Source organism: Oncorhynchus keta, chromosome 29, assembly GCF_023373465.1.
Source record: "Oncorhynchus keta strain PuntledgeMale-10-30-2019 chromosome 29, Oket_V2, whole genome shotgun sequence".
In the NCBI taxonomy this organism is placed as follows: domain Eukaryota; kingdom Metazoa; phylum Chordata; class Actinopteri; order Salmoniformes; family Salmonidae; genus Oncorhynchus; species Oncorhynchus keta.
The window spans coordinates 23,303,849-23,323,565 of NC_068449.1; the positions used below are offsets into that span (position 1 = coordinate 23,303,849).

Sequence of the window (19,717 nt, forward strand, 5' to 3'; positions counted from 1 at the left end):
ATGAAGATATTGGGAGATCATTGCCCTGCTAAAGAAACCTACAAACCATTTAAGAGGAAAGAATCCTGGAAATTTGAACAATAATCATCAAGCTCTTACTGAAGTAAAATACATCGACCAAAATCGTACAACAATTCACTCTCTAAATGAGAAATATCCTAAATAGAGTATAAACTGTAGGTCAGTATGCAGAAGAAGAAAAAATACATTCAAGATAAACACAAACAATCCATGTCCACAATCCATGTCCTCAAACCAACACAGATATAGTTCCCAGTGTCCTCTACGGGGACAGACAGTAGGACACACATAGCTTGCCACTGTCACTTTGAAGAGTCAAAGCAAAACCTGCCTCATTTACCACCTCAGTTCCTAAACATGGGCCAGAGGCTTGCCAGCACTGCACTGAAATCCAGCACCAAACGCCTGCCTGCCGTGCGCTTGTCTGGGCTGGCCTCAATAACGCAACACAAAGGGCCACCAGCAGCCTGTCTGTAGTGAATGTGTAGGGAATGAGGCAAGACAAAGGGCCCACCAGCAGCCTGTCTGTAGTGAATGTGTAGGGAATGAGGCAACACAAAGGGCCCACCAGCAGCCTGTATGTAGTGAATGTGTAGTGAATGAGGCAACACAAAGGGCCCACCAGCAGCCTGTCTGTAGTGAATGAGTAGGGAATGAGGCAACACAAAGGGCCACCAGCAGTCTGTCTGTAGTGAATGTGTAGGGAATGAGGCAACACAAAGGGCCACCAGCAGCCTGTCTGTAGTGAATGTGTAGGGAATGAGGCAACACAAAGGGCCCACCAGCAGCCTGTCTGTAGTGAATGAGTAGGGAATGAGGCAACACAAAGGGCCACCAGCAGTCTGTCTGTAGTGAATGTATAGGGAATGAGGCAACACAAAGGGCCACCAGCAGCCTGTCTGTAGTGAATGTGTAGGGAATGAGGCAACACAAAGGGCCACCAGCAGTCTGTCTGTAGTGAATGTGTAGGGAATGAGGCAACACAAAGGGCCACCAGCAGCCTGTCTGTAGTGAATGAGTAGGGAATGAGGCAACACAAAGGGCCACCAGCAGTCTGTCTGTAGTGAATGTGTAGGGAATGAGGCAACACAAAGGGCCACCAGCAGTCTGTCTGTAGTTAATGTGTAGGGAATGAGGCAACACAAAGGGCCCACCAGCAGTCTGTCTGTAGTGAATGTGTAGGGAATGAGGCAACACAAAGGGCCCACCAGCAGTCTGTCTGTAGTTAATGTGTAGGGAATGAGGCAACACAAAGGGCCCACCAGCAGTCTGTCTGTAGTGAATGAGGCAACACTAAGGACCCACCAGCAGTCTGTCTGTAGTGAATGAGGCAACACAAAGGACCCACCAGCAGTCTGTCTGTAGTTAATGTGTAGGGAATGAGGCAACACAAAGGGCCCACCAGCAGTCTGTCTGTAGTGAATGTGTAGGGAATGAGGCAACACAAAGGGCCACCAGCAGTCTGTCTGTAGTGAATGTGTAGGGAATGAGGCAACACAAAGGGCCACCAGCAGCCTGTCTGTAGTGAATGTGTAGGGAATGAGGCAACACGAAGGGCCCACCAGCAGTCTGTCTGTAGTTAATGTGTAGGGAATGAGGCAACACGAAGGGCCCACCAGCAGCCTGTCTGTAGTTAATGTGTAGGGAATGAGGCAACACAAAGGGCCCACCAGCAGTCTGTCTGTAGTGAATGAGGCAACACTAAGGACCCACCAGCAGTCTGTCTGTAGTGAATGAGGCAACACAAAGGACCCACCAGCAGTCTGTCTGTAGTTAATGTGTAGGGAATGAGGCAACACAAAGGGCCCACCAGCAGTCTGTCTGTAGTGAATGTGTAGGGAATGAGGCAACACAAAGGGCCACCAGCAGTCTGTCTGTAGTGAATGTGTAGGGAATGAGGCAACACAAAGGGCCACCAGCAGCCTGTCTGTAGTGAATGTGTAGGGAATGAGGCAACACGAAGGGCCCACCAGCAGTCTGTCTGTAGTTAATGTGTAGGGAATGAGGCAACACGAAGGGCCCACCAGCAGTCTGTCTGTAGTGAATGAGGCAACACTAAGGACCCACCAGCAGTCTGTCTGTAGTGAATGAGGCAACACAAAGGACCCACCAGCAGTCTGTCTGTAGTTAATGTGTAGGGAATGAGGCAACACAAAGGGCCCACCAGCAGTCTGTCTGTAGTGAATGTGTAGGGAATGAGGCAACACAAAGGGCCCACCAGCAGTCTGTCTGTAGTGAATGTGTAGGGAATGAGGCAACACAAAGGGCCCACCAGCAGTCTGTCTGTAGTTAATGTGTAGGGAATGAGGCAACACAAAGGGCCCACCAGCAGCCTGTCTGTAGTTAATGTGTAGGGAATGAGGCAACACGAAGGGCCCACCAGCAGTCTGTCTGTAGTGAATGAGGCAACACAAAGGACCCACCAGCAGTCTGTCTGTAGTGAATGTGTAGGGAATGAGGCAACACAAAGGGCCACCAGCAGTCTGTCTGTAGTGAATGTGTAGGGAATGAGGCAACACAAAGGGCCACCAGCAGTCTGTCTGTAGTGAATGTGTAGTGAATGAGGCAACACAAAGGGCCCACCAGCAGCCTGTCTGTAGTGAATGAGTAGGGAATGAGGCAACACAAAGGGCCACCAGCAGTCTGTCTGTAGTGAATGTGTAGGGAATGAGGCAACACAAAGGGCCACCAGCAGCCTGTCTGTAGTGAATGTGTAGGGAATGAGGCAACACAAAGGGCCACCAGCAGTCTGTCTGTAGTGAATGTGTAGGGAATGAGGCAACACAAAGGGCCACCAGCAGCCTGTCTGTAGTGAATGAGTAGGGAATGAGGCAACACAAAGGGCCACCAGCAGTCTGTCTGTAGTGAATGTGTAGGGAATGAGGCAACACAAAGGGCCACCAGCAGTCTGTCTGTAGTTAATGTGTAGGGAATGAGGCAACACAAAGGGCCCACCAGCAGTCTGTCTGTAGTGAATGTGTAGGGAATGAGGCAACACAAAGGGCCCACCAGCAGTCTGTCTGTAGTTAATGTGTAGGGAATGAGGCAACACAAAGGGCCCACCAGCAGCCTGTCTGTAGTTAATGTGTAGGGAATGAGGCAACACGAAGGGCCCACCAGCAGTCTGTCTGTAGTGAATGAGGCAACACAAAGGACCCACCAGCAGTCTGTCTGTAGTGAATGTGTAGGGAATGAGGCAACACAAAGGGCCACCAGCAGTCTGTCTGTAGTGAATGTGTAGGGAATGAGGCAACACAAAGGGCCACCAGCAGCCTGCCTGTAGTGAATGTGTAGGGAATGAGGCAACACAAAGGGCCACCAGCAGCCTGTCTGTAGTGAATGTGTAGGGAATGAGGCAACACAAAGGGCCACCAGCAGCCTGTCTGTAGTGAATGTGTAGGGAATGAGGCAACACAAAGGGCCCACCAGCAGTCTGTCTGTAGTTAATGTGTAGGGAATGAGGCAACACAAAGGGCCCACCAGCAGTCTGTCTGTAGTGAATGAGGCAACACAAAGGACCCACCAGCAGTCTGTCTGTAGTGAATGTGTAGGGAATGAGGCAACACAAAGGGCCACCAGCAGCCTGTCTGTAGTGAATGTGTAGGGAATGAGGCAACACAAAGGGCCACCAGCAGCCTGTCTGTAGTGAATGTGTAGGGAATGAGGCAACACAAAGGGCCCACCAGCAGTCTGTCTGTAGTTAATGTGTAGGGAATGAGGCAACACAAAGGGCCCACCAGCAGTCTGTCTGTAGTGAATGAGGCAACACAAAGGACCCACCAGCAGTCTGTCTGTAGTTAATGTGTAGGGAATGAGGCAACACAAAGGGCCCACCAGCAGTCTGTCTGTAGTGAATGTGTAGGGAATCAGGCAACACAAAGGGCCACCAGCAGTCTGTCTGTAGTGAATGTGTAGGGAATGAGGCAACACAAAGGGCCACCAGCAGCCTGTCTGTAGTGAATGTGTAGGGAATGAGGCAACACAAAGGGCCACCAGCAGCCTGTCTGTAGTGAATGTGTAGGGAATGAGGCAACACAAAGGGCCACCAGCAGTCTGTCTGTAGTGAATGTGTAGGGAATGAGGCAACACAAAGGGTCACCAGCAGCCTGTCTGTAGTGAATGTGTAGTGAATGAGGCAACACAAAGGGCCCACCAGCAGTCTGTCTGTAGTTAATGTGTAGGGAATGAGGCAACACAAAGGGCCCACCAGCAGTCTGTCTGTAGTGAATGTGTAGGGAATGAGGCAACACAAAGGGCCCACCAGCAGTCTGTCTGTAGTTAATGTGTAGGGAATGAGGCAACACAAAGGGCCCACCAGCAGCCTGTCTGTAGTTAATGTGTAGGGAATGAGGCAACACGAAGGGCCCACCAGCAGTCTGTCTGTAGTGAATGAGGCAACACAAAGGACCCACCAGCAGTCTGTCTGTAGTTAATGTGTAGGGAATGAGGCAACACAAAGGGCCCACCAGCAGTCTGTCTGTAGTTAATGTGTAGGGAATGAGGCAACACAAAGGGCCCACCAGCAGTCTGTCTGTAGTGAATGTGTAGGGAATGAGGCAACACAAAGGGCCTACCAGCAGTCTGTCTGTAGTGAATGTGTAGGGAATGAGGCAACACAAAGGGCCACCAGCAGTCTGTCTGTAGTGAATGTGTAGGGAATGAGGCAACACAAAGGGCCCACCAGCAGCCTGTCTGTAGTGAATGTGTAGGGAATGAGGCAACACAAAGGGCCACCAGCAGCCTGTCTGCAGTGAATGAGGCAACACAAAGGGCCACCAGCAGCCTGTCTGTAGTGGATGTGTAGGGAATGAGGCAACACAAAGGGCCACCAGCAGCCTGTCTGTAGTGAATGTGTAGGGAATGAGGCAACACAAAGGGTCACCAGCAGCCTGTCTGTAGTGAATGTGTAGTGAATGAGGCAACACAAAGGGCCACCAGCAGCCTGTCTGTAGTGAATGAGGCAACACAAAGGGCCCACCAGCAGTCTGTCTGTAGTGAATGTGTAGGGAATGAGGCAACACAAAGGGCCCACCAGCAGTCTGTCTGTAGTGAATGTGTAGGGAATGAGGCAACACAAAGGGCCCACCAGCAGTCTGTCTGTAGTTAATGTGTAGGGAATGAGGCAACACGAAGGGCCCACCAGCAGTCTGTCTGTAGTGAATGAGGCAACACAAAGGACCCACCAGCAGTCTGTCTGTAGTTAATGTGTAGGGAATGAGGCAACACAAAGGGCCCACCAGCAGTCTGTCTGTAGTGAATGTGTAGGGAATCAGGCAACACAAAGGGCCACCAGCAGTCTGTCTGTAGTGAATGTGTAGGGAATGAGGCAACACAAAGGGCCACCAGCAGCCTGTCTGTAGTGAATGTGTAGGGAATGAGGCAACACAAAGGGCCACCAGCAGCCTGTCTGTAGTGAATGTGTAGGGAATGAGGCAACACAAAGGGCCACCAGCAGTCTGTCTGTAGTGAATGTGTAGGGAATGAGGCAACACAAAGGGTCACCAGCAGCCTGTCTGTAGTGAATGTGTAGTGAATGAGGCAACACAAAGGGCCCACCAGCAGTCTGTCTGTAGTTAATGTGTAGGGAATGAGGCAACACAAAGGGCCCACCAGCAGTCTGTCTGTAGTGAATGTGTAGGGAATGAGGCAACACAAAGGGCCCACCATCAGTCTGTCTGTAGTTAATGTGTAGGGAATGAGGCAACACAAACGGCCCACCAGCAGCCTGTCTGTAGTTAATGTGTAGGGAATGAGGCAACACGAAGGGCCCACCAGCAGTCTGTCTGTAGTGAATGAGGCAACACAAAGGACCCACCAGCAGTCTGTCTGTAGTTAATGTGTAGGGAATGAGGCAACACAAAGGGCCCACCAGCAGTCTGTCTGTAGTTAATGTGTAGGGAATGAGGCAACACAAAGGGCCCACCAGCAGTCTGTCTGTAGTGAATGTGTAGGGAATGAGGCAACACAAAGGGCCTACCAGCAGTCTGTCTGTAGTGAATGTGTAGGGAATGAGGCAACACAAAGGGCCACCAGCAGTCTGTCTGTAGTGAATGTGTAGGGAATGAGGCAACACAAAGGGCCCACCAGCAGTCTGTCTGTAGTGAATGTGTAGGGAATGAGGCAACACAAAGGGCCACCAGCAGTCTGTCTGTAGTGAATGTGTAGGGAATGAGGCAACACAAAGGACCCACCAGCAGTCTGTCTGTAGTGAATGTGTAGGGAATGAGGCAACACAAAGGGCCCACCAGCAGTCTGTCTGTAGTGAATGTGTAGGGAATGAGGCAACACAAAGGGCCCACCAGCAGTCTGTCTGTAGTTAATGTGTAGGGAATGAGGCAACACGAAGGGCCCACCAGCAGTCTGTCTGTAGTGAATGAGGCAACACAAAGGACCCACCAGCAGTCTGTCTGTAGTTAATGTGTAGGGAATGAGGCAACACAAAGGGCCCACCAGCAGTCTGTCTGTAGTTAATGTGTAGGGAATGAGGCAACACAAAGGGCCCACCAGCAGTCTGTCTGTAGTGAATGTGTAGGGAATGAGGCAACACAAAGGGCCTACCAGCAGTCTGTCTGTAGTGAATGTGTAGGGAATGAGGCAACACAAAGGGCCACCAGCAGTCTGTCTGTAGTGAATGTGTAGGGAATGAGGCAACACAAAGGGCCCACCAGCAGCCTGTCTGTAGTGAATGTGTAGGGAATGAGGCAACACAAAGGGCCACCAGCAGCCTGTCTGCAGTGAATGAGGCAACACAAAGGGCCACCAGCAGCCTGTCTGTAGTGAATGTGTAGGGAATGAGGCAACACAAAGGGCCACCAGCAGCCTGTCTGTAGTGAATGTGTAGGGAATGAGGCAACACAAAGGGTCACCAGCAGCCTGTCTGTAGTGAATGTGTAGTGAATGAGGCAACACAAAGGGCCACCAGCAGCCTGTCTGTAGTGAATGAGGCAACACAAAGGGCCCACCAGCAGTCTGTCTGTAGTGAATGTGTAGGGAATGAGGCAACACAAAGGGCCCACCAGCAGTCTGTCTGTAGTGAATGTGTAGGGAATGAGGCAACACAAAGGGCCCACCAGCAGTCTGTCTGTAGTTAATGTGTAGGGAATGAGGCAACACAAAGGGCCCACCAGCAGTCTGTCTGTAGTGAATGAGGCAACACAAAGGACCCACCAGCAGTCTGTCTGTAGTTAATGTGTAGGGAATGAGGCAACACAAAGGGCCCACCAGCAGTCTGTCTGTAGTGAATGTGTAGGGAATGAGGCAACACAAAGGGCCACCAGCAGCCTGTCTGTAGTGAATGTGTAGGGAATGAGGCAACACAAAGGGCCACCAGCAGCCTGTCTGTAGTGAATGTGTAGGGAATGAGGCAACACAAAGGGCCACCAGCAGTCTGTCTGTAGTGAATGTGTAGGGAATGAGGCAACACAAAGGGTCACCAGCAGCCTGTCTGTAGTGAATGTGTAGTGAATGAGGCAACACAAAGGGCCACCAGCAGCCTGTCTGTAGTGAATGTGTAGGGAATGAGGCAACACAAAGGGCCCACCAGCAGCCTGTCTGTAGTGAATGAGTAGGGAATGAGGCAACACAAAGGGCCCACCAGCAGTCTGTCTGTAGTTAATGTGTAGGGAATGAGGCAACACAAAGGGCCCACCAGCAGTCTGTCTGTAGTGAATGTGTAGGGAATGAGGCAACACAAAGGGCCCACCAGCAGTCTGTCTGTAGTTAATGTGTAGGGAATGAGGCAACACAAAGGGCCCACCAGCAGCCTGTCTGTAGTTAATGTGTAGGGAATGAGGCAACACGAAGGGCCCACCAGCAGTCTGTCTGTAGTGAATGTGTAGTGAATGAGGCAACACAAAGGGCCACCAGCAGCCTGTCTGTAGTGAATGTGTAGGGAATGAGGCAACACAAAGGGCCCACCAGCAGCCTGTCTGTAGTGAATGAGTAGGGAATGAGGCAACACAAAGGGCCCACCAGCAGTCTGTCTGTAGTTAATGTGTAGGGAATGAGGCAACACAAAGGGCCCACCAGCAGTCTGTCTGTAGTGAATGTGTAGGGAATGAGGCAACACAAAGGGCCCACCAGCAGTCTGTCTGTAGTTAATGTGTAGGGAATGAGGCAACACAAAGGGCCCACCAGCAGCCTGTCTGTAGTGAATGAGGCAACACAAAGGGCCCACCAGCAGTCTGTCTGTAGTGAATGTGTAGGGAATGAGGCAACACAAAGGGCCCACCAGCAGTCTGTCTGTAGTGAATGTGTAGGGAATGAGGCAACACAAAGGGCCCACCAGCAGTCTGTCTGTAGTGAATGTGTAGGGAATGAGGCAACACAAAGGGCCCACCAGCAGTCTGTCTGTAGTGAATGTGTAGGGAATGAGGCAACACAAAGGGCCCACCAGCAGTCTGTCTGTAGTGAATGTGTAGGGAATGAGGCAACACAAAGGGCCCACCAGCAGTCTGTCTGTAGTGAATGTGTAGGGAATGAGGCAACACAAAGGGCCCACCAGTAGCCTGTCTGTAGTGAATGTGTAGGGAATGAGGCAACACAAAGGGCCCACCAGCAGTCTGTCTGTAGTGAATGAGTAGGGAATGAGGCAACACAAAGGGCCACCAGCAGTCTGTCTGTAGTGAATGTGTAGGGAATGAGGCAACACAAAGGGCCCACCAGCAGCCTGTCTGTAGTGAATGTGTAGGGAATGAGGCAACACAAAGGGCCACCAGCAGCCTGTCTGTAGTGAATGAGGCAACACAAAGGGCCCACCAGCAGCCTGTCTGTAGTTAATGTGTAGGGAATGAGGCAACACAAAGCGCCAGACCAGGGGATGGACTGTCACATATAATGCCACAGCCGTGCCATCGCAGACCAGCCCTCCACTGTTCTCTCACTCTGTGCGTGGCGCTTTGGGAGAGACATGGCAGGAAAAGAACCACACATTCCTGAAGAGGCTCGGATGAAGCCCATGAAGTGGTGTCCTGGCCTGGTCTGGTGTGACAGAGGGTTCCAGCTGGCCTTGGCTCAGTAACACTGGCACCCCAGGGTTTAGATGTGGCCAGGACAGGACAGTGGGCTGAACACTGAGGATCTTTAGATAATATGACAGTGTTTCTGGTTAAGTGCTCTGTTGCATCACATTTGGGAAACAGACATGCAACTCTGAGGTAACAATTTAACTATCTACTATAAAGCATATATTACACAGGTCTAAGTAGATCATACACATGATATTATGGGTGCTACATATATCATTATAAAAATGTTTTTATTTATTTATTCATAATACCTAGCCTTCCAGCAGCTAGCAAACAAACCTTCCTAAATGTGCACACATTCCTGTTTAAATTCCCCAATCAGGCAGAAGCAGCAACCACAGCAGCAGATAGGAGAGAAGAGGAGTGGTAAATCAGGACCAGAGAGTGGAGTGTGCCTCAGTCACCCCTCCTCCAGGAGAGCACCCGCCCTCGCCCAATGCTCCCGAGTACATGCAAAATTAATCACCACAATCCCGCTCAAACAATGCAGCCACTGACATGACAATTTCTCCCAGAATGCCATCTTAATCTCTAGCCCAACACACAAAAATTACACAAAACAGAAAAAAACAAATTACAGAAATCCGGTGCTTATGTGATTCACAGAAAGCCATTTTTATGCTGCTGTTGCGGCTATTTCAACAAAGTCATTAGGCAGCCACCACTGATATATAAATGTTACTCTATAGATTCCATTAACTAATTCTGGCTGAATTGTAATTGCCGAGTCTGATCCGTCGACTAGCCTGGTGTCTTATTAAGACTGCCTGTGGTGGGTGAGGGATGTACAATTTACGTCCGAGGCAGACACAATCTCAGGGCCACAGGCGAGAGGAATATTAAACTGGTACTTTGTTATGCTGTCTATCTACCCCCCTCATACCCCCCTCTATCCCCATCCCACTGCCAGTAATGAGGAAATAACATCTTCATTAAACATCTGTTTAACTGTATTACAGGATGAATCCTAGGGGGAACCATTGGTCATGCTGAGGATGGGGGGTGAGAGGAGCAGGAGGCCTCATGTCCCAGGAGACAGTAGGATATCATACAGACAGGGCAAAGGTCCAAACATAGGAGCTTTTAAACAATACCAATACAACTACCCCCTTCAATCTATGGTTGAGAGAAGTATGGCTCTGAACACTAAGTGCCTTGATGTAGATTCTACCTGACCACAACAGATGTGAAAGGGAGGGGCTGCCTTGCCACCAGCAGGGGGGTAGCGGATGGAGAAAGGGGGACGCTCAGCTGTTTCCCCCCACCCCATTCATCCCTATAAAACCACACACACACACACACACACACACACACACACACACACACACACACACACACACACACACACACACACACACACACACACACACACACACACACACACACACACATCCAGTGATCCAGTGATGACCTCGCCACACATGTCCTTCCAGCAGCCCCAGCCCAGTGGAAAAACAAGCCACCTGAGTGAGCAGCAGCGGGGGGTAGGGAGGGGGAGCACCATCAGGGCCATATGGTGGAGGTCCTATAAGGAGCCTGGGCCACAGCACTGGGCACTAGGCATGGTCTGGCACACCGCCCGCCCTGCGGTCCACTGACGTATCAGCTGGTCCACACAGGCCCGCTCTTGGCAGGTGAGTGTCTCGCCGGTGTGCCTTTGGGATGGGGGAGGGAGGGGACGGGGCACATTTGGTGCGCCTCACGAATCCTGTTGTTATGTAATCGTACGATCACACGACGTGTCAAAAGTGCTGATTGTTGGATGTTGTTGGGGACAGTGGCTGTGTCAGTGTACTCCGTCTCAGTCTCTGGTCTCAGGATTACTATAGGAACGGCGTGAGAGAGATTCCTCTCAGGTAGCACAGATTCAGAGGAGCTTTAGTAGATAAACTGTGAAATGAGGGAGCACCAAATACTGAGCTCTTTGGATTATCCTCTTTCACAGGGTACACACGTTCTTATAGTCCTCCGGAGACTGTATAGAGGACTTTTGTAGGACTGATAGGGTCATATTTTATTCCTAGGAAGTTTCAAGTGCAATCGTACCCCTGCACATCCACTCGGTACTGGTACCCCGTGTATATAGCCAAGTTATCGTTATCATTGTTTATTTATTTATTCCTTGCGTGTTATTGTTTTTCTATTTTTCTCTCTGCATTGTGGGAAGGGCCCGTAACTATGCATTTCACTGTTAGTCTACACCTGTTGTTTACAAAGCATGTGACAAAAAAACATTTGATTTACTAATTATTATCATTATGGCCACCGTCCTTAAAGGCTTGTTTAGTCCTGGTGTGATAACATAGTCGACGGGCAATTTGTCCATCAAACCATGTGATCAAGCCAAGTGTGCTGTAATTGACAAATCAAAGGGAAGCTAAGTGCTACATTTTACACTTAAGCAACTGGCAGTTTAGGGAGAAATGGCTTCCAAGTCTATCAATTTACATTCCACCACATTAAAAAACAGCAATCTGTCCGACTAATTTAAATTGATACATCAAAGGCTTGCTATGTTGGGAATATTACAGACGAATTTCAAGGTCTTGCAATTTACTGTTTTGGAGGAACTGCCTTCAAGTCCATGAAAAAATAAAAAAGTGGATATCATGTAATAACTTCAATGCAATAATTCCCTACGCATTTGAAACTGTGACTATTCCTCTGGTGCAACCACTTGCATAACCACTCTCAAAATACTGCTGGGATACAAATAAAAGTTACATGGAGATTGGATACCAACCAGGGTAAATGTCAATCACAGACATAGAATAGGTATTACTATAGTTCAGCTTAGTGAGATTAGCTCAAATGTTCCTGAGAGGGCTGAGCAGGGAGGGAGTGCAGACTGGTCAGTCTTGGCATTTAGTCTGAGGGCCAGGTCTGGCCGGAGGGACCCCCACAGGGGCGTGGCATGTCATCTCTGCCACCCTACCGGGCACGGGCGAAGCACCCAATGCCCCCAGCGACCATTCCGGAAACCATCTACCCCCCTTGCCCCCTCAAGCCCTATCAGTACCATACCAAGTCTGCCAGCTGAACTTCAGCCACAGCCTCAACCCAAATCATGCTCCAGACAGATAATGACTAAAACCTTTATGCTTATTTTTCAAATTGAAAAGCGTAAATTATACATTCATACTTAAAAGCTTAGAGGGTATGACTGGGTGCTCTGGCTGAAGTCATCAGTGCCCATCAGCCCATTAGGGGGGTCCTCATAATGACTTTTCACTTAGTTTAATTATAATCCAAAATTTGATCTAAATCCTTAGAGATTACAAACAGGGCAGAACTTTCCATGTGTTGTGGTCCAAATATCTTCAGACAGCATGCATAGATGCTGTCTCCAAAATCCCAGTATGTTAGTGGCTCGCCAGAGCTTAGTGAAATGATGCGATTGATCGTTTATGAAACAAATTCCAAAACGCAGTTGAGTCCAAATCGGAGACAGAGACCGAGAGAATGAGATCCACAGAGCAACAAACCACAGAGGGAACAGTTAGAGAGTAGTTGTTCCTGTTCTCTCTGTGGTTTGTTGCTCTGTGGATATCATTCTCTCGGTCTCTGTCTCCGATTTGGACTCAACTGCGTTTTGGAATTTGTTTCATAAACGATCAATCGCATCATTTCACTAAGCTCTGGCGAGCCACTAACATACTGGGATTTTTGGAGTGAGTGAGAGTGGAAAGAAATAATAAGAATGTTCCTCTCCTCTGCCCTCTCTTGGGAGGCCAGCCGGTTTCAGGTTATGAGTCACCTCTGAAGAGAGGAGGAGAGGCAGGACAGGGGCTGAGAGTGAGGCTGAAGTCATTCAGTCCGGGCTGAGGGCCAGTCCACATGGAGAGAGCACTTCCTCCCCAGCCCCTGTCCTGCACCAGCAGGGCTGACCCTGTACCCTGACCCCCTTCAGCCCACCTGCCACCCAGACACCACCGGCCAAGCACACAGGAAATGGACCCAGCTCACTGCAGCCCACATGGGAGCAGTGACACTCCCTTTACCAGCCCTGTATCACCTGAATTCCCTGGCCCAAAACAGCTTGCTGACTCTGTATCTGTGCTACAAATGGCACAGTTTTTAACATACGCCACAATTCATTTGTTGGAATGGTAAAAATAGCACTGCATGCATAAATGGGCCATGTACATGTAAAACTATGGGGAAAACGTCTGAAATTAAGCTGCCACCAATGGTGCACAGAGCACACGTAGGAAACTACCAAAATCAGCAAACGGTCGATGTAAGATAGGCCAGGCAACCGTGTGAGATAAAAGCAGATAAAGAGAGAGAGGGGGGAAAAGACTCCTTACATGATGGGGTCAGCAGGCAGAGCTGCAGGAGGAGGGCCGTAGGCAGGGTGGCATGGGAATGTACAGAGACACAGTGGCTAACATTCTGAGGTCCTGATTGGAGGGAGGGAGAGAGGGAGGGAGGATCCTGTCCCTTTTAGATCCAGGAGTGCAGAAGGGGGAGATTAAAAATCGTGCCATGTCAGGATTGGGAGCATGCTGGGTGATGGGAGGTGTCAGGCACTTGGAGGGGGCTGTGACTGTGTGACACACACATACACACACACACACACACAACGGGTAAGTGATGGGTAAACAGGCTGGGTGTGTTTGTGGGGGAGGAGTGTGCTGGGACTCTGCTCTGAATACAGAACAGGGGGATCAGGAACACCACTGCCAGTCAGAAACGACCCAAAAATATCACCAGTCCATTCACCAAGCAGCAGGATGCAAACGTCAGTTGGAAAATGTTCAGGGATTACAGAATTGTGCTACGAAGAGAGTTTACATTTTGTGCAAAAACCTATTTGTTAGCTCATTTAGTAATTATCCATTTAGTTATTATATATATCTAAAATGTAATTCACTTTAAAAATAAATGATATATATATATATATATATATATATATTTCTTTTCACATTTTCAAACATTTATATTTTCCAATCTTTGGGTGAGTTTTTTTCCCTCACCTGAGTAGCCTCGTTTCACTGCAAAAAAATAAAATTAAACCATCTAGTGTTCAGCGAAATAACAACACAATGTCAAATACAGGTAACCTAGCCAAATAATTAACATCCAATCACATTAACCGTTACTCTCTCATGGGAATTCCACGAAGTGTCGGTGTGTAGCCAAACATAGCTGCTGCTCGTTCCATTTTCTCAAAAATTGATAAATGTTTCAAACAAGTAAGGCCCGCGTCCATTGAGACATATACCAGCTCTACTGGTAGTACTGCTACTACCAGCGGTACTACACCTGCACCTGTCAATGACACAAGTTGTTCTGCTTCCATAGAGACATATACCAGCTCTACTGGTAGTACTGCTACTACCAGCAGTACTACACCTGCACCTGTCAATGACACAAGTTGTTCTGCTTCCACGAGCACATCCAATGCTAACATCAGTAATCCGTTGTTAGCCCAGCTATCATGGACACTGAGAGTTGTGAATCTGATGCAGCTGAAGAGCTACTGCCCCCTTACCCGGTAAAGCACCGAACAACAGACAGGGACGTTGGACCATCGAAGAGGTGCAAATATGATGAGAACTACATTGATTTGTGGTTCAATTATATTGAGAGTTGTGCCTTTCCTCAGCCACAGTGTGTTATATGTGCAAAAGTACTATCTCACAACTCGATGAAACCTTCACTATTGCGCAGACATTTAGAAACAAAACATGACGATTTGAAAAATAAGCCACTGGAGTTTGAGGGAAAATTAAGACGACTTTCGAGTAGTAAGACATGTATAAAAGCAACAGATACCATTAATAAGAAGGGGCTAGAAGTGTCTTATATGGTGAGCTACCGAGTGGCTAGGACAGGCAAGTCCCATACTATTTTGGAGGACTTAGTTCTTCCTGCTACCGCGGATATGGCTGGGACAATGTTAGGAGAAAAGGCAAAAAAACTATACAGACATTGTCTTCATCAAACAACACCGTTTCACGACGGATCAGTGACGTGGCAGGAGATGTTTCGAAACAATTACTGCTTCGCATACAAGCCAATGAATTCTATGCGTTATAGCTGGATGAGAGGATATTTTTTAAGTACTGGACAGCTTTTTGACATCAAACGGACTTTGGTGGTCAAAATGTGTTGGTATCTGTAATGATGGCGCAAAAGCCATGACAGGTAGACATAGTGGAGTGGTAATGCAAGTGCAAGCAGTTGCTCCCGACGCCACTTGGGTAAACTGCAGCATCCACCGAGAGACTCTTGCTGCCAAGGGTATGACTGACAGCTTGAAATACGTTTTGGACACTACAGTGAAAATAGTTAACTTTGTTAAAGCAAGGCCCCTGAACTCTTGTGTATTTTCTGCACTATGCAATGATATCGGCAGCGACCATGTAATGCTATTACAACAGACAGAATTGCGCTGGATATTAAGGGGCAAAGTATTGGCACGTTTTTTGTATTGAGAAACGAGCTTAAAGTTTTCTTCGCTGACCATATTTTTCACTTGTCTGACCGCTTGCATGATGATGAGTTTCTCACACGACTGGCCTATTTGGGTGATGTTTTTTCTGGCCTGAATGAAATGAATCTAGGATTACAGGGACTCTCCGCAACTATATTCAATGTGCGGGACAAAATTGAGGCTATAATTAAGAAGTTGGAGCTCTTCTCTGTCTGCATTAACAAGGACAACACACAGGTCTTTCCATCATTGTATGATTTTTTTGTGCGCAAATGAACTCAAGCTTACGGACAGTCAAAGTCAAATGTGAAATAGCGAAGCACCTGAGTGAGTTGGGTGCGCAATATACCCAGGTACTTTCCCGAAACAAATGACACAAACAACTGGATTCGTTATCCCTTTCATGGCCTGCCTCCAGTCCACTTACCGATATCTGAACAAGAGAGCCTCATTGAAATTGCAACAAGCGGTTCTGTGAAAATTTAATTTAAATCAGAAGCCACTGCCAGATTTTTGAATTGAGCTGCGCTCAGAGTTTCTTGCCTTGGCAAATCGCGCTGTTAGACACTGATGCCCTTTGCTACCACGTGCCTATTATTAGATTATTATCTGTGCATTGGTCCTATAAGAGCTCTCTGTCACTTCCCACGAGCCGGTTTGTGACAAAAACAAATTATTATGGTTTAATAAATGTATTGTATAGAGGGTGTGTGTGGCAGGCTTACAATGATGGAAAAAACAAACATTTGAGAGTGCGCTGACCCTGGTGCTAGAGGGGGTACGCAGCTAGAGGTTGAATGTTTGAAGGGGTACGGGACTATAAAACGTTTGGGTACCACTGATCTATATCATTGACAAACATGCAGAATAGCATAATTACTATTGGATGCAGCAGACTAACCATGTTGATTATAATTAGATAAGAAGGACCTGGAGTTTTTCCTGACTAGGTGACCTGACCAGGAGAGACGCCTAGCCCTAGCGATGTGCTGTAGTCTTACCTGCAGACAGTGAAGCAGAGGGCCCCGCTGGCCCCGGCCCCCAGCAAGCTGCTCAGCAGGTTGACACTGTGGGCCGGAGACACGGAGAGGGAGAGATAGGGCAGCAGGGACAGAGCCAGCCAGGCTAAGAGGGTGAAGACTGGGTATCCCGGGGGGTGAGCCACCTGCACCAACAGAGAGAGAGAGAGAGAGGACAGTAACCGGGGGAGGGATGACGAGGAGAGCAACAGGAGGGAGCCCACTATCCTGAGGACATCAGTGTATAGGTAGAAGTTTTTCCTGGCCCATTCAGGAAATACTCCTGGCCCAGGATATCAGGCTAATGCATTTGAGGAGTGGGAAATGTTTAAATAAGTGTGGTGGAACTATACAGAGTGGGGGTACGGGGCTGAGGCAGGATGAAAGGGAGAGGTGGTAGCAGGGTAATGAAAGCCTGTCATTTTAATTAGCCTCACTTCCACCAGTGCTGCACCTGAGTTCCCCAGGGGGAGTGGTGGTGGAAGTGAAGGGATGGAGTGGTAGGCCTAGACAGCCATACTGTTACTGTGTCCTGACCACTGACTGACTGACTCTGCTATGAGAGGGCCTCCCAACCCTCTTTTGTCTCTCTACACAAACCATTCCTCCTCCTCTTCCTCCCTTCATCACTTCCCAAGGACAAGGCAACTCTCTGGGGTCCGTGCTGCAGCATGTGGTGAACACCAGCCCCACAAACCCCCTCAGAGCCGCAGCCACTCTCACCCGGGGGATCCCAGATATCACTGCAATTAGCCGCTAAGTCTCCTCCAGGCCGATAAGGGCTCAGTCATTACACACAGACTCCTTCCCTGACACAGATAAGGCTGGGTCAGCCGTAGAGCAGGGGCAGCCCTTCAAATGGAGCCGCCACTGAGAGGTGAGAGAGTGATTGCACCACCAATGATCACGGACACGGCCGAGGCTCACTGGATCCCTGGGTATGTCCACAACAACCAGCCTCAGCTAGGTCTGAGGAGAGTGGTGAGAGACTGGAGGAGCTTTTAAAGCGAGGGCTGTCAAAGGGAGGTCAAATGGAAAGACAGAAGGAGAAGAAATGTGGGCGGTAAAAAGGCACAGAGAAGGGGGAGGAGCCCGAGAGAGAGAGAGAGAGAGAGAGAGAGAGAGAGAGAGAGAGAAAGAAAAAGAATGGGTGAAGGGAGACAGTGAAAAATCCCAGTTTGATAAACAGATGGGTGAGTCAGACAGGCAGGCAGCACCACACAGGTGAACATGAGGTGGAGGTAGGAAAGACGGGATGTGGGGGCAAATCCAGATGGACCGGCTCATAGTTAAAGAGCTAAAGGACAGCGGAGGGACACCAAGGCCACTGGGAGCTGTGGGGAGAGAGAACTCCAGAGCTCAGGGGATCAGAGGGGAGGGCCAGCGTTCCCGGGCCCAGGGAGGACCTCCAAACACTGGGGAGGCCAGACACGCAGGCCACACGGACTGCGGCACTAACGGCAGGATTACTGGCATAGTGACACCGACACAGCCTCCCTAAAAGGATCACAGCGGCGTAATAAACTTTATTAAATAATAAAACTTATTATAACTGTTAACCCGATTTAGTTCATTCTTCCCAGCTTACACACACACACAAAAAAAAGATATAATGAGCCTTATACCATACATAAGGCAGAGCCTAAGAAAGCCATCGCCTTACCATTGACTTTAATTGGATTTGAAAAACGGGTTGCAAATTATAGCATTCTCTACTTCCAACTTAGTCAAATAAGTGTATAGAAAAGAAGGGAAAAACCTGTGGACTGAAAGTAAATTAATCTGCTTTCTGCCCGTGCTTAATTAAACTTCCGTGATGCTTAAAGGAGTTAATGAGTGAATTGATTAAACAATACGGCTAACGCTTACCCCCAGCTCACAAGCAGCGGTGATCAGCTCTCCTGTGGAAGACAATAGGGGAGGAAATTAATGTAAACCCAATCATTATTATTAAGAGACAAGTCTGCTCCAAAGTTTTCCCAAATCAAATACTTGCACTGGGGTTTTGCATTAATTTGCCTGGATCAAAACCTGCAAATCTTCCCAGTGTGACATTTCCTAAGCGGCACGCTCATTCTCTTCCTCTCTCGATTCTCCCCCCTACACACACGCACACACACACACACAAACACACAGCAAAACTACTCCCATCTCCGCCACACACACACACAAACACACCATAACACTTCCTCCCCAATGCTTCGCCACACAGGCACACACGTAGGCTGATCTGAGAGTATCGCTCCTGTTCCAAACCTCCCCATGCACCAGGTCCCTTCTCTTTCATCTTTCCATCCCTTTCTCCCTGTTCACACACTCCCAGCCTCTCCTTTGGTCCAGAGAGGACACAGAGATGGAGGCATGATGAGAGCATGATGAGGTAAGCTTAAGGACACAGGAGCTGGTTGCAAGGTTTATGACTGTCTCTACCTCTGTGTGGGGTGCAGCATAAAATGCATTCATCCCCCTAAACGCTATTTCAGGATGCATCAGATCATTTGGGCACAAACCCATTTGTGCCAGAATCTATCCAATCCGTTTCCAATTACACAGATTTTTCACCCAATGTTTGCATCTCCCACTCATGAAAATTGAAATTTTGTTCAGATTAAATGTAATTGATAAATGCGTGTGCCCTACACAACACCCTCTGCTGGACGAATATAGATAAATCAGATATTGTTTATTTTTCTACATAAAAACAGATTAAGAAATGAGAATTGTAGTTTTTGCATCAAGGTTTTGTATGAAATATAACTTGACTGATACATTTGCATATAAGAGAGTCTTTGCAAATATGTCTATATAATTGTACTGATGGTGTAACATGTGGTCAATTTGCAATAAATGTTGGCTATATAGTTGGAAATGGTTATTCTAGCTCTGTGCTATAATTAATATTTGGCCATATTGACTGAATTAAATTACATTTTTCAGTTGAGAAATATGATTTTTATAAATATCAGTAACACACATAAACATACAAAATGACTGTAGAATTGCAAGAACTGGGGTTTTGATGCAATACCAAAATGACAGAACATTGCAGTATAATTTCAAACAGTTGGCCGACCTGCCTCTATTTTCTGCATTTAACCTCTGTGATACAGTGCATGATCATGTTGGACTTTCTGGCGCATGAAGCGCCCTCACTCTTATCAGTTTAATAGGCCATGAAACCCGAAACCTCTTCAATTGCACAGCTCAAA

At 48.2% G+C, this 19,717-nt stretch overlaps 1 protein-coding gene across 4 annotated transcripts in view; it reads right to left on the reverse strand.

The window, feature by feature from the left end:
• tmem260 (transmembrane protein 260) overlaps nt 1-19,717 on the reverse strand; it is a 43,511-nt gene that overhangs the window by 17,928 nt on the left and 5,866 nt on the right. For all 4 annotated transcript variants that reach the window (XM_052486238.1, XM_052486239.1, XM_052486237.1 and 1 more), the window contains 2 exons: nt 18,378-18,409; nt 16,491-16,654 (listed from right to left, as the gene is read on the reverse strand). In XM_052486238.1, the coding sequence (XP_052342198.1) occupies nt 16,491-16,654; nt 18,378-18,409 (196 nt within the window). The remainder of the gene's footprint in view (nt 1-16,490; nt 16,655-18,377; nt 18,410-19,717) is intronic.